This window comes from Ranitomeya imitator, chromosome 9, assembly GCF_032444005.1.
Source record: "Ranitomeya imitator isolate aRanImi1 chromosome 9, aRanImi1.pri, whole genome shotgun sequence".
In the NCBI taxonomy this organism is placed as follows: Eukaryota; Metazoa; Chordata; class Amphibia; order Anura; family Dendrobatidae; genus Ranitomeya; species Ranitomeya imitator.
The window spans coordinates 146,470,057-146,486,495 of NC_091290.1; the positions used below are offsets into that span (position 1 = coordinate 146,470,057).

General features: G+C 45.7%; 1 protein-coding gene and 1 long non-coding RNA gene across 2 annotated transcripts in view; one reads left to right on the forward strand and one right to left on the reverse strand.

Moving 5' to 3' along the window:
• The window catches only part of LOC138649176 (uncharacterized), a 148,428-nt gene extending 139,776 nt beyond the window's left edge, over nucleotides 1-8,652 (reverse strand). The window contains exon 1 of the long non-coding RNA XR_011315257.1: nucleotides 8,606-8,652. This is a non-coding gene — a long non-coding RNA (uncharacterized lncRNA). The remainder of the gene's footprint in view (nucleotides 1-8,605) is intronic.
• Nucleotides 8,653-8,752: 100 nt separating this feature from the next.
• LONP2 (lon peptidase 2, peroxisomal) overlaps nucleotides 8,753-16,439 on the forward strand; it is a 30,711-nt gene continuing 23,024 nt past the window's right edge. The window contains exons 1-6 of the mRNA XM_069739341.1: nucleotides 8,753-9,053; nucleotides 11,965-12,199; nucleotides 12,297-12,428; nucleotides 12,691-12,813; nucleotides 13,059-13,234; nucleotides 13,313-13,407. Of these exons, the coding sequence (XP_069595442.1) occupies nucleotides 8,821-9,053; nucleotides 11,965-12,199; nucleotides 12,297-12,428; nucleotides 12,691-12,813; nucleotides 13,059-13,234; nucleotides 13,313-13,407 (994 nt within the window). The 5' untranslated portion in view covers nucleotides 8,753-8,820. The remainder of the gene's footprint in view (nucleotides 9,054-11,964; nucleotides 12,200-12,296; nucleotides 12,429-12,690; nucleotides 12,814-13,058; nucleotides 13,235-13,312; nucleotides 13,408-16,439) is intronic.

Sequence of the window (16,439 nt, forward strand, 5' to 3'; positions counted from 1 at the left end):
GGCAGTGGAAATTGGGCACGCCGTGGATGAGTTTGTAGACTCTCTGCGTAAATGTGTCATTCAATGACAGGCAGGCAACAGGATTTTTGACGAGTAGTGAAAATCTGAGACACAAAGTCTATGAGAGTTGTAGAAGGGTTTTCCAATGAAGTATGATGGATGAGCCTTCAATTGGTGATTTTTTAGGACAGGTGAGAAGTTTGGGGGTTGATGTGGGATCCCACCCCGGCAGCGGCGTCCCTCCAGGTCATCAGACTAATGAGGGAACGTTTGGTATCTGGCGGCAGATCCGCCGCGGAGTTTGTGAAATTGTTGCCTGCCGTCGCTGCCGGAGGAAAGAGACTTTGTATCGCAGATCAAACGCGCTCCATTGTAAGCATTTGCATGTGTCACTTGTTACAGGAGCGAGGTGAGACGGCAGGCGAGGATACGCTGCTCGGTGTCTAATTTTAGACTGCGCCGAATGCGTGGAAAGATGAAGGGGAATTTACAATATGTGCAGATTGTTTAATCTGCAGAACATGAGTTTTTCCTCTAGTCGAGAGACTTCCTGAGAGCAGACACCTGAAAGAGAAGCGCCACTTCAGAGGTTCAAACACAGGGAATCCTTAAAGGGACTCGAAGCATCGATATATGACGCTCAGCGTGGAACAATCTCTCATTCACAGGGACTTTAATTAATAGGGTCGTCCGCTACTGAACAATCCACAAAATAAAAATAACTGCACCCCTTAGTCCTGTTCGAGAGCCTCTCTATCGTTCTCTCCGCTGAGTCGCATGGCGATCACAGGACGTATGCAATGTCATGTACCACTGCAGCCAATCAATGGTAACTGATCAGCTACAGCCTTCTCTATTCCATCAGATTGGAGCCATTAAGAAGGGGTTGTTCAGTAGTGAACAATTCCTTTAAGATATCAGCTTTGCCATCAATAGCCAGGCGTTGAGGGATTGTATCATCATAGCAATGAATCAACACCTTGAAATGTGCTGCTGGAGAAGGATGTTCTCAATCCCATGAATGGCGAGAAGAACAAACAAGTCAATCTTGGAACAAATCAAGCCAGACATGTCACTGGAAGCAAGGAGCGCCAAGCTATGACTTGTGGACACATCATACGAAGCGAGCAATCACTGGAGAAGGACATCATGGTCAGAAGAATAGAAGGAAAAAGCCAAAGAGGAAGAATAGAAGGAACAAGCCGAAGAGGAAGAATAGAGGGAACAAGCCGAAGAGGAAGAATAGAAGGAACAAGCCGAAGAGGAAGAATAGAAGGAACAAACCGAAGAGGAAGAATAGAAGGAACAAGACGAAGAGGAAGAATAGAAGGAACAAGAGGAACAGGAAGAATAGAAGGAACAAGACGCAGAGGAAGAATAGGAGGAACAAGACGCAGAGGAAGAATAGAAGGAACAAGACGCAGAGAAAGAATAGAAGGAACAAAACGAAGAGGGAGAATAGAAGGAACAAAACGAAGAGGGAGAATAGAAGGAACAAAACGAAGAGGGAGAATAGAAAGAACTAGATGAAGAGCAAGAATAGAAGAACAAGCCAAAGAGGAAGAACAGAAGTAACAAGCCGAAGAGGAAGAATAGAAGGAACCAGCTGAAGAGGAAGAACAGAAGGAACAAGCAGAAGCGGAAGAAGAGAAGGAACAAGCCAAAGAGGATGAATATAAGGAACAAGCCGAAGAGGAAAAACAGAAGGATCAAGCCGAAGAGGAAGAATAGAAGGAACAAGCCGAAGAGGAAGAATAGAAGTATCAAGCCAAAGAAGAATAGAAGAACAGGACGAAGGGGAAGAATAGAAGAACAAGATAGAGAGGAAGAATAGAAAGAACAAGACGAAGAGGGAGAATAGAAGGAACAAGACGAAGATTAAGAATAGAAGAACACGATGAAGAGGAAGAATAGAAGAACGAGACGAAGAGGAAGACCAGCAACCCAATGGCTTGATACAATCACGATATCAGCAGACAAGACCTTGGTGGACCTCTCTAGGCTTGTCCAAGATCGATCTTCCTACAGAGCATTCATCCAACAAATCGCCATAGCTGCAGATTGAGCTGAAGGTCGATAATAATAATAATCACTGTATAATGAAAAGTAATAACATTCTTTGTGTTTTGTTGTAATTTTGTTACTACTTTGAGGATCTCCACTTGTCAGTGAATGAATGCAACAAAATAGCATTGTTTGCCTGGTGTTAAGTAATTACTCTACAAATTGTCTGATTCCTCTAAAGAAATGCCAACGTGGAGTTTCCATTTTATGAAACTTTTTGCCTTTTCCCCCATGTGTCCTTCACCTTTGGTCACTGTTCAGACACAACCTTCCCCGTCGTCATCTGTGTAGCCCTGATAGCAGGAATCAATTACATAGGATGGAGATAGGGAGACTCATCTCGGGTTATGTAAAATGTGACTGTTCCCCGGTGATAAGAGTGTGGCCTCTGCTCATAGAGAAAACGGAAAATCCTCACCGATCGCGTGCAAATATAAAGTGGCGCAGGTCCCCGATATCAGATCTTCCATTGTCTCATCTCCATAGTGAATAAATCCCTTATCACTTCTGAGCTTGATTACTGATCTGATTCCCCTGAAAATACAATTACCTGGCAGACGACTCCAGGAATTGTGAGAGCAGATACATGACTTGAGCGAAGAGAAGCAGCAGCTGCAGTGAAATGATACATTGTATCCATAAGTATCAGCGGGACAATCCTTCTCATATGGAAATGAGTGACAGGTTGTCACAGGTTGTCAGTCACAGGTTGTCAGTCACAGGTTGTCACCGCCCGTCCTCATCACTGATGGATGGATTTACATCGTGGGACGTTACAGATCCTCGGAAGGTATGTATATTGTTGGTTTATTATGTTTCCTTTGTTACAGAACGAGGGTCTTCAGGTGGATTGAGAGAACAATAAAATATTCAAACAACCTGTGTGTTCATTTCATTAAAATAATTTTTAATAATGTGTGTGTGTTTTTATTAACCATTTAATGCTATTAGATTAATAATGGATAGGTATCATAATTGACGCTTCTCCATTATTAATTTGGCTTAATGTCACCTTACAATAGCAAGGTGACATTAACCCTTCATTACCCCATATCCCACCGCTACACGGGAATGGGAAGAGAGTGGCCAAGTGCCAGAATAGGCGCATCTTCCAGATGTGCCTTTTCTGGGGTGGCTGGGGGCAGATGTTTTTAGCCAGGGGGGGGGGAGCAATAACCATGGACCCTCTCCAGGCTATTAATATCTGCCCTCAGTCACTGGCTTTACTACTCTGGCGGAGAAAATTGCGCGGGAGCCCACGCCAATTTTTTCCGCCATTTAACCCTTAAATTTAATAGCTACAGCGCCCAAATTTTGCACATACACACTACTAACATTAGTAGTGTGGAATATGCAAAAAAAAAAGGTGATATGAGATGGTTTACTGTATGTAACCATGTCTCATATCATGTCGGGTTTAGGAAGGAGATAGCAAAAGCCGGCAATTGAATTACCGGCTTTAAAGCTATCGAGCGCTGTATGAAATAATAATAATATATATACATATATGTGTCTCACTAACATATATATATATATATATATATATATATATATATATATATACAGTATATACCTGAAGTTACTGAACCGCCGCGCAACCTGCCCTACCCTCTCCTAGTGTTTCATCACCCATCCCCTGCAGACTGTGAGCCCTCGCTGGCAGGGTCCTCCCTCCTTATGTACTCGTGTGCCTTGTTATCTGCTCATGTTTAATGTATTTGTCTATATTTGCCTCGTATTCACATGTAAAGCGCCATGGATTAAATGCCGCTATAAAAATGTATAATAATAATAATAATACCTATTCAATGTGTACACATTTATTCTACCTATTCTACTGTAAACTGTCAGTGTGATTTTACTGTACACCACGCTGAATTGCCGGCTTTTCTCTCTAACACCGCTGCGACTTTCTCACAAGTCACACTGTTGGTCCGTGTGTAATCCGTATTTTTCTGGCCCCCATAGACTTTCCTTGGCGGATTTTTTGCGCAATATGGTGACAAACGCAGCATGCTGCGATTTTCTACGGCCTTAGAAGACCGTATAATACGGATCAGTAAAATACGGCTGATAGGAGCTGGGGCATAGAGAAGCATTGTACCGTATGCAATCCGTATTTTCAGCACCCCTCTTACGTCCGTAAAACACGGTAGTGTGACGCCGACCTAACACATGTAGTACAGTAGCTTCATAGCGACCTTCTCCTCAATAACCTCTGCACCATGTGGAACTGTACTGTACTCCCTGTATGTACATAGAAGAGCTTTTGGTGCCATGACTTGTGCACACTGTGGCGGCATTACTTATTTTCAGGTCACTAAAGGTATCGTCACACTCAGCGACGCTGCAGCGATATAGACAATGAGCCGATCGCTGGAGCGTCGCTGTTTAGGTCGCTGTAGAGACGTCAAACACAGCAGCTCCAGAACGATGCAGGAGCGAGCCAGTGACATAACAGCGACTCACTTCTCGTGCTCGCTGGTAGCTCCATGTAAAACGTTGCTGGCGTCGTTGCTTTTGATGTCAAACATGACGATACACGCCGACCTGACGACGAAATAAAGTTCTGGACTTCTAGCTCCAACCAGCACAGCGGGATCCAGATCGCTGCTGCGTGTCAAACACAACGAGATCGCTATCAAGGACGCTGCAACGTCACGGATTGTTGTCGCTCTCTTTGCAAATTTGCTGAGTGTGACGGTACCTTAACGCTTTTTATGTACATGCTCATCATGGCCATGAACCTTTCCCTTCTGTACAAAAATCCTGTGAGTGTCCCTGGTTCATATTAGCAGATTACTGCAGACCCCACACTTTAAAGATTGCAGGGGTCACAAATCAGAGTATTCCAATAACACAAACAAACCATCACAAAAGAAAGAAAAAGCCTGTTACCACTCATGGCAATTTTCCAATATTATTTTTTTTAGCGAGTAAAGTGGGGATGACCGATGCAAGAAACATATGTTATAATATTAATATTTTATTTCGGTAATAAAGCCTCTATTCTCTATAGTCACAGCAGAGGCTGCCTCTGTAAGTTTCTCATAAACCATGGGAGATAGCAAAACACCTTCAGCTTTGTAGCTGCCTGATATTTGATGGCCACGTCAGTGGAAACGACCCCCATATTACCAGCTCCGGACCCTGCAGCAGATTTAAGCAGAGCCGACAGCGCATGAGATCTCCAGCATCGTCCCGAGGGCTTTCATTGACAAGTGCGGAAATTAAAACAGAAAAACATATTGACGGCATAGGAGCTCCGTATTCCTGCCAGATGATGATTGACAGATGGAGCAGTGGCGCCTGTTGGGAAAAGCAGGAGCATAAGGCTATGTGCACACGATGCGGATTTTGCTGCGGGTCCGCAGCAGTTTCCCATGAGTTTACAGTACAATGTAAACCTACAGGAAACCGAAAACGCTGTGCCCATGCTGCGGAAAAAAACGTGCGGAAACACGGTTTACATTCCGGTTTACATTCCGCAGCATGTCAATTCTTTGTGCGGAATCCGCAGCGGTTTTACACCTGCTCCATAATAGAAAATTGCAGGTGTAAAACCGCAGTGGAATCCTCACAAAAACCGCGGTAAATCCGCAGGAAAAACGCGATGTTTTTGCCCTGCGGATTTATTAAATCCGCTGCGGAAAAATCCGCAGTGGACCATTCTATGTGTGCACATGCCCTTAAAAGAAGCTGGTAATGGTTGTATAAATCTATATACAGTGCGCTCCCCCTAGTGGTGGCAGTATAAATCTGTATATAGTGAGCTCCCTCTAGTGGCAAATCTGTATGCAGTGAGCTCCCTCTAGTGGTGGCAGTATAATCTGTATATAGTGAGCTCCCTCTAGTGGTGGCAGTATAATCTGTATATAGTGAGCTCCCTCTAGTGGTGGCAGTATAATCTGTATATAGTGAGCTCCCTCTAGTGGCAAATCTGTATGTAGTGAGCTCCCTCTAGTGGTGGCAGTATAATCTGTATATAGTGAGCTCCCTCTAGTGGTGGCAGTATAATCTGTATATAGTGAGCTCCCTCTAGTGGCAAATCTGTATGCAGTGAGCTCCCTCTAGTGGTGGCAGTATAATCTGTATATAGTGAGCTCCCTCTAGTGGTGGCAGTATAATCTGTATATAGTGAGCTCCCTCTAGTGGCAAATCTGTATGTAGTGAGCTCCCTCTAGTGGTGGCAGTATAATCTGTATATAGTGAGCTCCCTCTAGTGGTGGCAGTATAATCTGTATATAGTGAGCTCCCTCTAGTGGTGGCAGTATAATCTGTATATAGTGAGCTCCCTCTAGTGGCAAATCTGTATGTAGTGAGCTCCCTCTAGTGGTGGCAGTATAATCTGTATATAGTGAGCTCCCTCTAGTGGTGGCAGTATAATCTGTATATAGTGAGCTCCCTCTAGTGGTGGCAGTATAATCTGTATATAGTGAGCTCCCTCTAGTGGTGGCTGCATTTACTTCAGAATTTTGGCTGTATTTGTCCCCATAGTTGCTCCTTTGTGGAGCTTTGCTGCCTCACTTTTTTGACAAAGATCATTTGACAAGATGGGAGAAAGATAATCTGATTGATTTCAGCCTGAAGTGTGAACCATTATGGCGTGAAGTGGGGGCAGCGCTACTGCTCATGCTGCACGTGTTCTCCGCTTATGCACATGATGAGATTGCTTTTCATCGGTTTAGAGCAGGTCCTGAGCCCGCCATTTGTCTCTTACCTTCCATGGTCACAGCTGCAGCTCCTGAGACTTCTGTGAGATCCACTTTAGCAGTAAGTGATTACAGCTCGGCGTCAGTGACGTGACGAGCGAAGGTTCTGCGAGGGTCCGTGATCAGTCGCCGGCTCAAGAGACTCTTCATGTGATGCTGATTGCGGCTGACGCGCTGCGACTCCTCATCACACAGTTATATATTAGGGGGGACTCATCAGGGAGGGATTCGGCCTAGACTCACACCGACATTTTTAAGCAGTTTTTTTTTTTGTCTCTTGAAGAGGTTTTTAATAGTTTTGTAAGAATTTATTTTTCACGAAGAGTTTATTTTTGTAGTTTTCTGATTGGACAGTGTCTAAATTTGAGCTTTTTCCATCTGGGATCCGTTCCGAAGAAATGACAGACAGTTTTTTATTCCACTATTTATTTTATTTTTAAAAATTATTATTATTTAATTGTATTTTGAATTATTATTAATTCAAATTTATTTTTTTAAACTTTTATTTCCACTATGTATTTATTTTTTTCAACATTACTATTTTATTATATCTTGTATTATAATTAATTATTATTATTATTGCTATTTTGTTTTTATTTCCACTATGTATTTATTTTTTCATCATTACTATTTTATTATATTTATTATTATTATTATTATTATTATCATTATTATTATTATTATTGCTATTTTGTTTTTATTTCCACTATTTATTTTTTTAATTATTATTTTATTATATTATATTATGCATTATTCTTATTATTATCATTGTTATTTTGTTTTGTTTTTATTTCCACTTTTTATTTTATTTTGTATTATTCTTATTAATTATTATTATTGGTATTTTATTTTTATTTCCACTATTTATTTTATTTTTTCAGGAATTTTTTTTTTTTTAAAAACTCCACATATGATCAGCCAAGTGAATTTCATACAGAAATAAATAATAATGAGTTACCCAAGTGTTTTTGATGAGGATTTGGCTTTTTTGTGTGTGTTTTTGTGTAATTTGCACCAAAACCCTCCTCAAAAACCGCTTTAAAAATTCATGGAAAACTCCTCCTGTAATTTTTCTCTGGGAGATCCACTTTGCTGTTCACACGTTCAGTCTTTCGAGTGTTTTTTTTTTTTTTTCCCTAAAGAAATCAAGTCACTCTTTTACAAGCGGATCCTGAAGGAAATTTCTAGAAAACAGGCAGTGTTCAATCAAAAGGTAGCAGAGAACGCCTCAGAATAAAAAAAAATCTACACAGTCTTTTTGCAGAGTTTTCGGAGCAGAAACTGAGCAGAACCTCCAAGTTTTGGAGGATTTTTTTTTAGATTTTTTTGAGGAGGATTCGGAGAGTTTCTGCTCTAAAAACTCCTCAAAAATCTCTGTGGGATTTTCATTCCCCCCTGCGGTCATCGTTCGGACTTTATTATAACTCTCATCATTCTCCTCGGCTCGCGCCGATCGCGGGCAGAATGCTGAGAGCTGTCCTCAGCACCCGGCGCCGGGGAACAGCGCTTACTGTAGCACTTCTTCCCCGGCGGCCATCCGTGTGTGGTACTAATGCGGCACACGCATGCCACACGTGTGCCACAAGTATTACGTTCACAACACACGGGTACCGGAAATAAACGGACGTGTCAAACCGGCCTTAGACGTCACGGCCAACGCTGACCAAAGCATCTGAGGGGTTAAGCGTCCCAAAATCCCCTCATAATGAGAGGCATGGCATCATTTTACCTCAGGAAACCCTTTTGTCAGTCAGTACACTAGTCAGGAGGCCATGCTGGGAACTGGAGTCCCCCAAAAGCTGCTCTATTTGGTTAGTGTTCACACTTACTGCGATCTTTGTGCTATAATTCCTGTCACGGGCGCAGGCCCTTGATGTGGCGGCTTTTACCTCACAGGCTGCGGTTCCCATATTGACCGCTAGGTGATCAGCGCGCTGTTCTGCTTCATCGTGCGAGATCTGAGGTTGTTTGGTGCTCTCCGCTCGCCGTACTTGTAGTCCGGAACTTGCCCTTTGCCCGCAGTTGTCTCCTGACACCGCGGATCATGGCGAACGGCAGCTCCATCCAGATCCCCCGACGTCTGCCGCTGCTGCTCACCCGGGACGGCGTCCTGCTGCCGGGCTCCAGTATGCGGTGCAGCGTGGACACCCCCGGGAACACCGAGCTGGTGCGGAGTCGCCTGCTGCGCGGAACCTCCCTGAAGAGCACGATCATCGGGGTCATCCCCAACACCAGGGACCCGGCCACCGACAGCGAGCAGCTGCCTGCCCTGCACAGGTGGGGATCGTCCGGGCATGGCGTGGCCGCAAATCTGCAGTGCTAGGTTGTCAGGAGCTATACAAGGAGGGAGGTTGTCAGGAGCTATACAAGGAGGGAGGTTGTCAGGAGCTGTACAAGGAGGGAGGTTGGCAGGAGCTATACAAGGAGGGAGGTTGTCAGGAGCTATACAAGGAGGGAGGTTGTCAGGAGCTGTACAAGGAGGGAGGTTGGCAGGAGCTATACAAGGAGGGAGGTTGTCAGGAGCTATACAAGGAGGGAGGTTGTCAGGAGCTATACAAGGAGGGGGGTTGTCAGGAGCTATACAAGGAGGGAGGTTGTCAGGAGCTATACAAGGAGGGAGGTTGTCAGGAGCTATACAAGGAGGGAGGTTGTCAGGAGCTATACAAGGAGGGGGGTTGTCAGGAGCTATACAAGGAGGGGGGTTGTCAGGAGCAATACAAGGAGGGAGGTTGGCAGGAGCTGTACAAGGAGGGGGGTTGTCAGGAGCTATACAAGGAGGGAGGTTGGCAGGAGCTATACAAGGAGGGAGGTTGTCAGGAGCTATACAAGGAGGGAGGTTGTCAGGAGCAATACAAGGAGGGAGGTTGTCAGGAGCAATACAAGGAGGGAGGTTGTCAGGAGCTATACAAGGAGGGAGGTTGTCAGGAGCTATACAAGGAGGGGGGTTGTCAGGAGCAATACAAGGAGGGGGGTTGTCAGGAGCTATACAAGGAGGGAGGTTGTCAGGAGCTATACAAGGAGGGAGGTTGTCAGGAGCTATACAAGGAGGGGGGGTTGTCAGGAGCTATACAAGGAGGGAGGTTGTCAGGAGCTATACAAGGAGGGAGGTTGTCAGGAGCTATACAAGGAGGGAGGTTGTCAGGAGCTATACAAGGAGGGAGGTTGTCAGGAGCTGTACAAGGAGGGGGGTTGTCAGGAGCTATAAAAGGAGGGGGGTTGTCAGGAGCTATACAAGGAGGGGGGTTGTCAGGAGCTATACAAGGAGGGGGGTTGTCAGGAGCTATACAAGGAGGGGGGTTGTCAGGAGCTATACAAGGAGGGGGGTTGTCAGGAGCTATACAAGGAGGGGGGTTGTCAGGAGCTATACAAGGAGGGAGGTTGTCAGGAGCTATACAAGGAGGGAGGTTGTCAGGAGCTGTACAAGGAGGGAGGTTGTCAGGAGCTGTACAAGGAGGGAGGTTGTCAGGAGCAATACAAGGAGGGGGGTTGTCAGGAGCTATACAAGGAGGGGGGTTGTCAGGAGCTATACAAGGAGGGAGGTTGTCAGGAGCTATACAAGGAGGGGGGTTGTCAGGAGCTATACAAGGAGGGAGGTTGTCAGGAGCTATACAAGGAGGGGGGTTGTCAGGAGCTGTACAAGGAGGGGGGTTGTCAGGAGCTGTACAAGGAGGGAGGTTGTCAGGAGCTGTACAAGGAGGGAGGTTGTCAGGAGCTATACAAGGAGGGGGGTTGTCAGGAGCTATACAAGGAGGGGGGTTGTCAGGAGCTATACAAGGAGGGAGGTTGTCAGGAGCTATACAAGGAGGGGGGTTGTCAGGAGCTATAAAAGGAGGGGGGTTGTCAGGAGCTATACAAGGAGGGAGGTTGTCAGGAGCTATACAAGGAGGGGGGGTTGTCAGGAGCTATACAAGGAGGGAGGTTGTCAGGAGCTATACAAGGAGGGAGGTTGTCAGGAGCTATAAAAGGAGGGGGGTTGTCAGGAGCTATACAAGGAGGGGGGTTGTCAGGAGCTATACAAGGAGGGGGGTTGTCAGGAGCTATAAAAGGAGGGGGGTTGTCAGGAGCTATAAAAGGAGGGGGGTTGTCAGGAGCTATAAAAGGAGGGGGGTTGTCAGGTGCTTTGTCGTCCCCCCATATCTCCTCTATGTGATGATGCTTTGTCGTCCCCCCAGATCTCCTCTGTGATGATGCATTGTCGTCCCCCCATACCTCCTCTGTGATGATGCGTTGTCCCCCCCCATACCTCCTCTGTGATGATGCGTTGCCGTCCCCCCATATCTCCTCTGTGATGATGCGTTGCGTCCCCCCATATCTCCTCTGTGATGATGCGTTGCGTCCCCCCATATCTCTTCTGTGATGATGCGTTGCGTCCCCCCATATCTCTTCTGTGATGATGCGTTGCGTCCCCCCATATCTCCTCTCCGCAGCCTTTGGACTGTTTACAAGCTCGGAGGTGAAGGTCGGACGATCGCTGACTGCTTTGGACCTTTGTACAACAAGTTATTGCTGGAGATAACTCTCAGATAAGGGACTTGTCTGCTCCAATATATGTCAGGGGTCAGCATGCTGGCGAGTTTATGCAGAAATCTGTGGGTCTATGATGGACGGGGAATACAGAGGATTAGTCGATTTGGGTAGGCAGGGAAATTCACGGGTCGGCGGGTCTATGCTGCAGATGGGAGCCCAGGGGTCGGCGGGTCTGTGCTGCAGATGGGAGCCCAGGGGTCGGCGGGTTCGTGCCGCACGGGGGAGCCCAGGGGTCGGCGGGTTCGTGCCGCACGGGGGAGCCCAGGGGTCGGCGGGTCCGTGCCGCACGGGGGACTGTGTGGCCCAGGCGTCGGGGGGGGGGGGGGGGCAGGTCTGTGCTGCAGGGGGGAGCTCAGGCGTCGGGGGTGGGGGGGTGTCTGTGCCACGGGGGCTGTGAGGCCCAGGAGTTGGCGGGTCTGTGCCGCGGGGCTGTGAGGCCCAAGGGGGGGAGCGGGTCTGTGCCGCGGAACCAGAGGGTCTAAAGGCAGCTGTCGTACGGGACACAAAGGAAAGGCTTTGATTAATATCTCTGGACTGACAGGATGTCACATGTGCCAGATTACCAGGATTCTGGATTACTGGGCAGTGATAACCGTATAGATGTCGGATTACCAGCATTTCTCTTCCCCTCCCCATGTTTTTCCTATGTTCTTCCCCGTAGGATCGGGACCGCCGCCTTGGCCGTGCAGGTGGTTGGCAGTAACTGGCCGAAGCCGCACTACACCTTGCTGGTGACGGGTCTGTGCCGCTTCCAGGTGGCGCAGGTGCTGAAGGAGCGGCCGTACCCGGTGGCCGAGGTGGAGCAGCTGGACCGGCTGGAGGAGCTGAGCAGTAAAGCTGAGTTTCAGGAGGCGCTGGGGGAGCTGTCGGAGAAGTTCTACAAGTACGCGGTGCAGGTGGGTGACGGGACGTCGTGGTCGCTGCTCTCTTCCTCCTCACCCAGCTTTCCCAGGATCGGAGTGAATTCTGACTTTCCTGTTTTCCCCCTTTAAGCTGGTGGAGATGTTGGACGGCTCGGTGCCCGCCGTCGCCAAACTGAAGAGACTGCTGGATAATCTGCCCAAGGAGTTTCTGCCGGACGTCCTGACGTCCATCATACGGACCAGCAACGAGGAAAAGCTGCAGGTCAGGACGCCTTCTCGCATAGCTTCCGGACTATTGGATGCCGGATGAGTGGAATTGTGACCAATGTGGCTTCATTGCAGCAGTATAACCAGTAAAGAAGATGCGGGACAGCTCCTCAATTCCACAACCATGTGTCCAATCTGCAACCTTGTGACAAAAACCTGCTGTGCGAAGCCATCATGAAAAGTTCTCCAACTTTCTAATAATTCTGGTCCCGGGCACCCGGATATAAGAAGAACTTTCTCAACTTTTTTTTTTGCAGATTCTTGACGCTGTTGAACTGGAAGAAAGATTTAAAGTGACGATCCCGCTCCTGCTGCGTCAGATCGAGGGATTGAAACTGCTCCACAAAACGCGAAACCCCAAATTAGATGATGAGAAAAGGGTGAGTAATGCGAAGAGCCGGCAGGGAGAGGGATGTGGATTGTCAGCACTGATACATTGTAACAGACCCAGCTGCGAGTCAGCAGGACTTGTGTTCAAGATAAGAAGTGTTTCCATTCGCTGATGGCAAGCAGAGATACTGAAAATGGGGGATTCAATAAAAAAAACAAATTATCACCCTAATTCAGTTTGAGGAGGAAGCAGGGGAGGAATGCCATCACCGACAGTCCCCTCCATTATCTTCAGATCATTGCGATCCGTCCCCTGAGGAAGCTCGGAGGAGGAGCGGCGAAACAGCATTCACTGGAGAGCACAGACGACGATGACGAGGATTCCGATGACAACATCTTGTTGGAGAAGAAGATAAAGTCATGCAGCATGCCGGAGCCGGCCCTGAAGGTGTGCATGAAGGAGATGAAGAGGTGAGGATTAGAGACCCTCAAATGTCACCCCTCCCCCATCACTGACCGTGTATTATATACAATATTATCATCCACCAGGCTGAAAAAAATGCCGCAATCCATGCCGGAGTACGTGCTAACCAGAAACTATCTGGAGCTAATGTCCGAACTGCCCTGGAGCAAAAGTAGCACAGGTGAGAGTCATCATGTCTGACCGCCCCAATCTACAGGAATATAACTACTATAATACTGCCCCCTGTGTACAAGAATATAACTACTATAATACTGCCCCTATGTACAAGAATATAACTGCTATAATACTACTCCTATGTACAAGAATATAACTGCTATAATACTGCTACTATGTACAAGAATATAACTACTATAATACTGCCCCTATGTACAAGAATATAACTGCTATAATACTGCTACTATATACAAGAATATAACTACTATAATACTGCCCCCTGTGTACAAGAATATAACTACTATAATACTGCCCCTATGTATAAGAATATAACTACTATAATACTGCTCCTATGTACAAGAATATAACTATAATAATAATAATAATAATTTTATTTATATAGCGCCAACATATTCCGCAGCGCTTTACAAATTATAGAGGGGACTTGTACATACAATAGACATTACAGCATAACAGAAATACAGTTCAAAACAGATACCAAGAGGAGTGAGGGCCCTGCTGCTCGTAAGCTTACAAACTATGAGGAAAAGGGGAGACACGAGAGGTGGATGGTAACAATTGCTATAGTTATTCGGACCAGCCATAGTGTAAGGCTTGGGTGTTCATGTAAAGCTGCATGAACCAGTTAATTAATTTTTTTTTTTTTTTTTAATATAGGCCACACAGGGATCGTTAGGTTAATGCATTGAGGCGGTAGGCCAGTCTGAACAAATGAGTTTTTAGGGCACGCTTAAAACTGTGGGGATTGGGGATTAATCGTATTATCCTAGGTAGTGCATTCCAAAGAATCGGCGCAGCACGTGTAAAGTCTTGGAGACGGGAGTGGGAGGTTCTGATTATTGAGGATGCTAACCTGAGGTCATCAGCGGAGCGGAGGGCACGGGTAGGGTGGTAGACTGAGACCAGAGAGGAGATGTAGGGTGGTGCTGAGCCATGGAGTGCTTTGTGGATGAGGGTAGTAGTTTTGTACTGGATTCTTGAGTGGATGGGTAACCAGTGTAATGACTGGCACAAGGTAGAGGCATCGGTGTAACGGTTGGTGAGGAATATGATCCTGGCAGCAGCATTCAGGACAGATTGGAGCGGGGAGAGTTTGGTAAGAGGGAGGCCGATTAGTAGAGAGTTACAATAGTCCAGACGAGAATGAATAAGTGAAACAGTAAGAGTTTTTGCAGAGTCGAAAGTAAGAAAAGGGCGAATTCTAGAAATGTTTTTGAGATGCAGGTAAGAAGAGCGAGCCAGTGATCGGATGTGGGGGGTGAATGAAAGGTCAGAATCAAGGATGACCCCAAGGCAGCGGGCATGTTGCTTTGGAGTAATGGTGGAACCGCAAACGGAGATGGCAATGTCAGGCAAAGGTAGGTTAGTAGAGGGAGAAAACACGAGGAGTTCAGTTTTTGACAGGTTTAGTTTCAGATAGAGGGAGGACAACTACTATAATACTGCTCCTATAAACAAGAATATAACTACTATAATACTGCCCCTATGTACAAGAATATAACTACTATAATACTGCTCCTATATACAAGAATATAACTACTATAATACTGCCCCTATGTACAAGAATATAACTACTATAATACTGCCTCTATGTACAAGAATATAACTACTATAATACTGCTCCTATATACAAGAATATAACTACTATAATACTGCCCCTATGTACAAGAATATAACTACTATAATACTGCTCCTATATACAAGAATATAACTACTATAATACTGCTCCTATATACAAGAATATAACTACTATAATACTGCCTCTATGTAGAAGAATATAACTACTATAATACTGCTCCTATATACAAGAATATAACTACTATAATACTGCCCCTATGTACAAGAATATAACTACTATAATACTGCTCCTATATACAAGAATATAACTACTATAATACTGCTCCTATATACAAGAATATAACTACTATAATACTGCCCCTATGTACAAGAATATAACTACTATAATACTGCTCCTATGTACAAGAATATAACTACTATAATACTGCTCCTATATACAAGAATATAACTACTATAATACTGCTCCTATATACAAGAATATAACTACTATAATACTGCCTCTATGTAGAAGAATATAACTACTATAATACTGCTCCTATATACAAGAATATAACTACTATAATACTGCCCCTATGTACAAGAATATAACTACTATAATACTGCTCCTATATACAAGAATATAACTACTATAATACTGCTCCTATATACAAGAATATAACTACTATAATACTGCCCCTATGTACAAGAATATAACTACTATAATACTGCTCCTATATACAAGAATATAACTACTATAATACTGCTCCTATATACAAGAATATAACTACTATAATACTGCCCCTATGTACAAGAATATAACTACTATAATACTGCCCCTATGTACAGTTATATAACTGCTATAATGGCGCCTATTTGTGGATTTGCTCCTCGTCTTCTTTATTGCCGGCTATTAGTTTGAGTGTGTGCTGTGATCAGTGAGTATAGCGCCCCCGTGTGTTTGGCAGCTGTTCTGTTGTGGTGTCACGGGTCTGGGTAGTGTTGTTTCTTCCCACGCTCGCTGTCAGATGACGGTTCTCGCTCTCGGCACTGTGTGCAGTGATATTCGTCATTCTTTCATGTTCGGGGTTACGTCCTCTGCTTCTCGCTGTTGTTAGTCCTTTCCCGTGTAACCGCCGACTTCGCAGACTTTCTGCGCTTGTTATCTGGTGTCAGCAGTCGGAGCAGCTGTTAGTTTAGGAATGGATCCAATGCTGGCAGCAGTGACGCACCGCGCCGTCCTGCGCTGATCCCGGCTCCTCTTCCCATGGGAACGCTGCAGGGCGCGGACGCACCTTCTTCTGCCTCCGGCGCGTCTGGTCCTGCATCGGGTGTTCCCAATTAAAGGGGCAGTCGCACTAATAAGGCTACGTTCACATTAGCGTTTACCGACGCAGCGTCGGGAAATGCAGCGGCGACGCACGCGTCATGCGCCCCTATGTTTAACATGGGGGACGCATGCGT